This window comes from Trichechus manatus, unplaced genomic scaffold (assembly GCF_000243295.1).
Source record: "Trichechus manatus latirostris isolate Lorelei unplaced genomic scaffold, TriManLat1.0 scaffold00071, whole genome shotgun sequence".
NCBI classification, from domain to species: domain Eukaryota; kingdom Metazoa; phylum Chordata; class Mammalia; order Sirenia; family Trichechidae; genus Trichechus; species Trichechus manatus.
Genome location: NW_004444007.1, coordinates 11,873,330 through 11,881,417, shown reverse-complemented (window position 1 = coordinate 11,881,417; position 8,088 = coordinate 11,873,330). Strand labels below are relative to the sequence as shown.

General features: G+C 36.0%; 1 protein-coding gene across 5 annotated transcripts in view; it reads right to left on the bottom strand.

Annotated features, from left to right (window-relative positions):
* Positions 1 to 8,088, bottom strand: part of SEC24B (SEC24 homolog B, COPII coat complex component) — an 83,319-nt gene that overhangs the window by 53,342 nt on the left and 21,889 nt on the right. The window contains exon 3 of one of the 5 annotated variants that reach the window (XM_023734798.1): positions 3,675 to 3,779. The exons of 3 other annotated variants lie outside the window; for them this stretch is intronic. In XM_023734798.1, coding sequence (XP_023590566.1) covers positions 3,675 to 3,779 — 105 coding nt within the window. Of the gene's footprint in view, positions 1 to 3,674; positions 6,858 to 8,088 lie in introns of those variants that run through there. One more of the 5 variants, XM_023734797.1, reaches the window with a different exon arrangement.

The following is an 8,088-nucleotide window of genomic DNA, read 5'->3' as shown; positions in this document are numbered from 1 at the left end:
GCAATGAGATCCCTCCTTCCACGTCCTCTTCTGAATCTGCCTGAGTTTCTGGCAGTTGTCTGTCAATGTACTCCTGCAACTGCTTTTGAATGATCTTCAGTAAGATTTTACTTGCGTGTGACATTAATGATACTGTTCAATGATTTCTGCATTCTGCTGGATCATCTTTCTTCGGAACAGGCACAAATACGGATCTCGTAACCTACTCCCAGAGATCACCTTTTAGTCAAACAATAGACAGGCCTATGAAGCGAACAATAACACCCACGAGGAACATGTTCCTCAGAACAGTCAGTCACACAAAACTAAAAGGGCAGCATTTGTCCAAAAACAAAGTTCAGAATGCAGGAAGGGGCAGGAAAGATGGGCAAACAGAAAGGGGGAACTCAGGGAAGAAGGAGGTACAGTGCTGTCAAACTGAGGGGATTGCACCTAACGCACGAAGATAGAAAGTTTATAAATTGTTGAATGTGAAACTAATATGCTCTGTAAACTTTTACTCAAACCACAATAAAATGTTCACAAATAAATAAATAAATACGAATCTCTTCCAGCTGGTTGGCCAGGTAGCTGTCTTCCAAATTTCTTGGCAAAGACGAGTGAGCACTTCCAGGGCTGCATCCGTCTGCTGAAACATCTCCACTGGTATTCCGTCAATTCCTGGAGGCTTGTTTTTTGCCAATGTCTTCAGTGCTGCTTGGACTTCTTTCAATGCCATCAGTTCTTGATGATATACTACCTCTTGAAATAGTTGAACGTCGACCAATTATTTTTTGGTACAGTGACTCTGTGTATTCCTTCCATCTTTTTTGATGCTTCCTGCATTGTTCAATATTTTGCCTGTAGAATCCTTCAATATTGCAACTTAAGACTTGAATTTTTTTCTTCAGTTCTTTCAGTTTGAGAAATGTCAAGCGTGCTCTTCCCTTTTGGTTTTCTAACTCCACATCTTTGCGCATTTCATTAAAAAAAGTTTGGTATTATTAAAAATCTAAATGACATATGTTTAAGAACTCAAGGAATTTTTAATCTGTAATATATTCAAGGAAAAAAAATAAGTTAGTTAAACAAGACAGACAGGAGAAAAGCCATAAATGCTAAATCTTTTGATCTCCCAATTTCTTTTTTCAATCTCAGCAAATGGAATTTTCAACAATTGTTCTTAATGGCAAACAGAACAAAAATGGAAGTAATTTAGGCTGATAATAACATTATATAAAATGTACTGCATATTTTTGAAATCTGCAAAATGAGAAGTATGTAATAGAAAAGGGAGATGTGTCTAGGATCTGAATAACATATACATTTTAAAAAATCACTGAATGCCTCAGAGCAGTGACCTACCGTAGCAATAAGTACACATTACAATGCGATCTTGTTTTCTAAAATACCCTTTTCCACTAAAGGAACCAGGGCTCCTTGGAGAAATGAGTGAATTCCAGGCTTGTAACAGGGTAAGTACAAGGTGAGCTAGGAACATCTAATAATGGTCTTAAAGCACTTAAAGTAAGTGCTCAAAGGCTCATGGAGACATTAGAGTCAGTGTGAAGGAGCTGCCACTGGCCATGTCTAGGACAAGTTGACATCAAAATAATTAATGACAGTAATGAATTATAACCCTCTCACTACAGAACCATGAGTTAACATGGATCTAAAGATATCGAAGGAGAAGGGAAAGCTCTTCTTTACAATAAAATGCCAATTCATAAATATAGAAGGAATGTTACAGTTAAAAATCATCAATGAATGCTAAAATTAATGGGTGAAAGTGTGATAAAGGACAGGATATTAACAGTCTCAAAGACTCTCCCCACAAATTACTTATTAATTTCAAAGGGGAAAAATAGTGACATCACAGCTGAGAGATCTGGCAGACACCACCGTAACCAAGTGATCCAAGTTAACATCATCAATACTGGAGCAAACTGACATCATGTGCTTCAGACAGGATGTACTGAGAACACTTTCTTTAGTAGTGGGGGGAAAAGAAAAAAGAAACAAACCCGTTGCCATTGAAGTGAATTCTGACTCATAGTGACCCCACAGTGGTAATCCTATCAAAAATGCATGATCTGAATTTAATTAAGAAGAAACATCAGATATGCCCAAATTGAGAAGCCGTCTACAAAATAACTGGCCTATACTCTGAAAATGTCAAGGTCAAGAAAGGCTAAGAAACTGCTCCAGATTAAAGAAGTCTAAATAGACATGATGGAGCCCTGGTGGCGCAATGGTTAAGAGCTCGGCTGCTAACCAAAAGGTTGGCAGTTCAAATCCACCAGCCACTCCTTAGAAACCCTATGGGGCAGTTCTACTCTGTCCTATAGGGTCACTATGAGTAGGAAATAACTCAATGGCAACAGGTTTGGTTTTACTTTTTTTTAAATAGACATGAACACTAAATGCAGTGCATGATCCTGAATTTGATCCTGGACCATGAAAATGGCTATAAAAGATCTTATTGAGACAATTGCTACGATCTGAATATGGACTGTGTATCAGATATTACTGCATCAACGTTTAATTTCCTCATAATTATACCGTAGTTATATAAGATACTGTCCTTCTTAAAAAAATACACACTGAAGTATTTAGAGGTAAAGGTTCATGATGTCTCCCACTTATTTTCAAATGGTGTAGGAAGAAAAACTTTATATAGATATACAGATATTATGAGAATTACAGACCAAAAATGGTTTACCTGAGTAAATGGTATATGGTAATCTCTTTTACTCATTTCTTACAACTTTTCTTAAGTTTATTATATAAAAATAAAAAGTTACCCAAACACTTCAGAAAGATAGACATGTATTTAAATATTTACAGTAAGAAAAATTACTCCTCAACTGGCATCCCCCTCAAATAATACATAAAGATTTGAATATAAAAAGGTGCACAGGTAATTGGCTATATGGTTTGTAGGGAAAATCCTTCCACTCAATGATAAAGATAACAGAGGGTGAATCATGGTCAGATACAGTAACTTGAAGGTTCATCACTTATTGGTTCAGTCTTAAACCATTAGAATTAAAGCAGGAATCCAACTGCTTACTACCTATCAAAGGCAGAAAAAGTTATTAAACGGGTTATAACAGATAACCATCTGAACAAATTCTTCAACTAGCAAGATGTGAAGTGCTATTTCATGAAGCAAGAAAATAACTACAAATTCTGGGCTTTCTAAGTACATGACCTTCTAAGTATATGATGAGAGGAGCAAAAAAGGACCTCATAGAAACACTGGCCTATTCCTATATCACCATCATCAAATCCATGTGGCTGGTTTTGATTAGACAAACGTAGCATGCAAAGCAGAAAATAAATTACTGTTCCTAAAAGGATGCTAAAACAGTCATAGCCAAAAGCTTTAAAGTGCAGACTCATTCTTTTGCATGTGACGTAGGAGGAAATCCATTCCTGAAACAAAGCACTCTACCGTCATGAAAGATGCATTCTGTCATTTACAAAATGGTAAAGACATCCAAAAAGGAAAAACAAAACAAACAAACAAAAACACTTCTTTTCAAGTTTCCAACCTTCTATATCCCAAACCAAGTAACTTTATTGGGCTAAATCTGCAGAAACACTTTTTTTTTTAAAATGCTAAGACTGTGGAAATAAAAAAGAAAACTCGAGTAGGAAAGATCAATAACTGGTGTAAAGCTAAAGCAGACCTGCTTCCTCATCCTCATCCTCCTCTTCCTCATCATCGGAAGCTGATGACAAGGGAGATGGTGCGGAGCTAGCTTGATTATTAACATATTCACCATGCTGCATGCCTGTAAAGTGGAAAGCACAAACACAAGAGTCAAACCAACAGGAAAGACAAGAAATAAAATTTCGACATTGCATTAAAAGTGAGAAAGAACTCTGACATTCCAAAGAACATCCCAGCATGCATATTAATACTAGCAAATTTACTATCAAAACTGCAACTGTTAGAAAATCGGTGCAAAGCAGTTTAGTATAAGCAGTTTTAATGCGAATTAACTGGCATAAGTGTGAAAAAAGCACCAAGTATTACACTGATAAAATTTAGGAAACTGCAATGACAGTCTCTGAAAACTTTACTGAGCTCTCTAAAGGTTTACCTTCTTCGATCTTAGGACCCTGGCAATATGTTTCCTTTAGGACTGTGCATTCTTCACGGGCAGTGGTCATTTCTACCGAATGGAATTTATACAGCATACAATGCACATACAGATAACTGGCACCTTCCTTCTGCTAATGTCACCTTGATGGTAACTCAGTTCCCACAATGGAAAAAGAATGACAGTTAAAGAAAAGAACTGTATTCAGCGTAGTTCTCTGCCCGAGTAGATGCTCAAAAAAAAAAAAAAAAAGAGGTTTGTTACCTATAACCCTACAAATACGACAAAGACAGAAAAGTGAATTTTCTGAGCTGACCAGTCATCTCAGCTGTAGCCTGCTGCCTATAGGTGAGTCTGAAGTAGGTCAGTGAGACTGGCCCTCTGTGTGGGATACACCAACAGTGGGCAGATTCTGTGGAGAAAGTACAACTGGTAATTGTATATTTCCCTTAAACAAAAAGTTGAATGGGTATTTTTTATTATTTAAAATCAGGATTAAAAAAAATTAACACCCACAAGGTTTTTTAAAAAGAAAAATCAAAGCGATCTTAATAAAAAATGAACACTTCAAAAACGAAATAAAAAAACACAGGAATATAGTGGGGATTTTCAGGACCATTTCATAAGATTGGAAGGACAAAGAAACCCTGCCTCACCAAAAGCACGTAAATCATCTGATGTTCTCTTCATTGTTCTTTTTTTCAGGTGATCTTTCTGATTAGCATGGATAAACATAACTTATCCCTATAGCCCTATAGTAAGAAAAAAGCTATAAAAGTATAAAATTTGAGCTTAAAAGAGAGCAAAGGTTAAAGTATAAATGAATGAAGTTTTGGTCTTCCTACTATGACTAAAGATGTTATGGAAAAACCTGGCAGCTTTGCTGAAACATCTTCTATACAGATAAAAGAGTTGTTATGACAAATTCATCTTAGAAAGTAAAAATCAGTGTAAACTAAGTTCAGGCAACACAAGAAACAAACTCGATACCTCAAAAGCCCAAATTCAGAGTGGCACGTTCCTCTAACAAAAGCCTAGTTAAGATGAAAATTTGGCTAAAATTAGACCTTAGGTTAAACAGACTAAGAAATATATGAGTAACTATAGGTTAACAGTAAAAAGGTTTTATAGACAAGAAATTCTTCTTCAATTAAGGACTTATTAAAAATGAAGTACTTTCAGAGGCCAATAGACAGGATAAAATAAGAGGAGAATTCACTCTTTTCCGGACTGATCGAATATACAAGTTGTTGACTGTAACTAATCAAAGGGGCCAAAGTCCAGGACAAACCTTTATGTAAAATAAAATAAGTGTTTTCCTTCTTCTCCAGATTTACTGACTCAAAACTGATTTGTTTTACTTATTACTGGAAAAATATCCAGTGTTTAAGTGGAAGCAAATGAGATGGCTATACAATGATAAAAAACAAATCTATAGAGCTACTGGAACAAACCTACGACCAAGATGAAATAGAGTAATATTATTGTTCTTTAGTGTAATATCATTTTAGATTATATTGTGGTTGTCAATGTACTATATTAACAGAATGTAAAAAAAAACACTAAACTTTTCCTTTCCTGAGAAAGGTACAATCCTTTTTGAGAAGCACTGGAAATGAAAGTATCAAGATTAAAGCCCTCTCCAAACTGTGACTCATAATACGCTTTGAATGTAGTCTACCTAGGCTTGTTAAACTTGTTAAAAGCTTGGGAATATTAATGACACAAGAATATGACATTTTAGTTAATCCACAGAGGAACAGTATGAGCTCAAAAATAACAATCAATCCATATTTAAGTGCCCTACTCTGGTTATGTAGGTACGTATAGAATGCAAGAAATGGGGAATTACGACCTGAAAAGGGCTGACAGCTAAGTAATCTACTCTAGGATACATGAATGGTTATGAGAGCTTCTTGACGTACCTCATTCACACCCTCCTTAACAGCCAGAGCCGTAAGGTCACATATATGAGGTGGTAGAATATGACCTGGTCTCCCAGAGCCCAGCCTTGAAAACTACGAGAAATGTACACAGAGTACCTCCCACCACCAACACCAAATGGAGAGGGGATGCTATATCCTAACTTATTTTGTCTTAACCAAAGCTTCCAAGGTATGAATCTAGTAAATCAAGAGACAAGAAACACTTCATAGACAGAATCGGACACGATGCGCAGCTCTGTTATTAACAGGGCCCCGACATTTATAAAAGAGCATTCGGTTTAAACTACTGATAAAGTACCTTCAGGCAAAACTTCCCAGGAGACCACACCCTTGGAGCTGCTTAATAAATGGTATCTTCACTGTTCCCTAGATACAGCTACACTGGGAATAAATAAAACTAGTCTCAAGAGAACAAATCCCTGTGATTAGCTTTTTTAAATTCAAGCATTCAGATTTTTGAGCAACTGTTATCTTTCCTAAGCTGGTCTTCAAAGTAGGTACACATACTAGAAGACTTTCCAAGGGTTCACAAGCAAGAATGGTTTTAAGGGAACCAATTTCCAGATCTTCAATTTGCATGAGTACTTGCTTTCCTAAAACTCATTCACCTCAGAAAGTGCCTGTGTTAACAATAGTCTTTTTCTCTCACTTTACAAAGGAAACATGTGCCTTTAACTTATTCTGAATCTTACTAGACACATTGTCCTGAGGTGTACAAATCTCTCAGGCACCAAAGGGAAAGCTTCCTGCTTCCTTATATAATTAATAAAAAAAAAAAAAAACAAACGCGTCGCTGCAGAGTCAATTCTGACTCCTAACGACCCTACAGGACAGAGTAGAACTGCCCCATAGAGTTTCCAAGGAGTGGCTGGTAGATTTGAACTGCCATCCTTTTGGTCAGCAGCTGAGCTCTTAACCACTGTGCCACCAGGGCCCCACAGGATTAATCAAGGCACCCGAAATCTACATTTCCTTGCCATATATATTTCAGTTAAGGGTGAAACATGTTGTCAGAAACAGGACTGGTTCTCATCGGAATAGTCTTAATTCAGAAATACTGAAGAGTATGGTAGGAGGAGTAACAATAAATTTAATAATTCTGCCTTAATGTGGTCCCGCACATGACTGTCAAAGAACTGCTTCTGAAAGAGTCCCATGAGAACAAAACAAAAAACAGTAAGAAATACTGAATAGGGAAGCAGTATGACATAGCGGATAAAAGGGGACTCTGGGTTCAACTTTAGGTTCTGTCACTTGCTAGTTGTGTGGCCTTGGGTAAGTGACTAACCTGTTTTTCATTTACATCATCTGTAAAATGGGGATAATAAATACCTCCCATGGTTGTTGGGAGGATTAAACGAGATTAACATATTTCAAATGCTCAGAACAGTACCTGACATACACTACACACTATATAATTGTTAGCTATTATTATTACTGAACCCTAAAAACATGTGTTTGTGTATATGAAACTGAAAACAATTGTTTTCAGCTATTCTTAATACTATCCCTAGTGTGGGTCATTAGTTAGGAAAAAAAGGATCTTCCGCCAACCTGAGTAGCATACTTAGTAATGTTAACTCTTTTAAAAACAAGTGGAATGTGTTCTAGGACTACTAAATTTTTTCAAGATACTCATAGAATCACAAAATCATAAAATCAATTCTACATGATTTCTCTCAGATTCAGTGAGAGATGTTCAGTAAGTTATTTTACAAATATTTCATATCATGAAATACAAAATTATAATCAATTCTATGTTTTATAAGATAAATAATACTTTCTACCTACTCTTAAAAAAAAATTTGCTAGCAGCTAGCCCTATTAGTACTTAGTAGTATGCATTTTTCTTTTTAGATTTTCCTGGCAAAACAGGATACTACTGGGCTGGGCTTGGGAGGCTGAACATCTTCCTAACAGGACAGGATAAAGAATCTGCAACTGAAGACAAGAAACTACTTCATCTAAAATTTGAGAAAATATTTATCATAATGTCTGATGAAATTAATAGTTCTAATTTTTATTATTGATTTTTATTTAAATATAAAAAA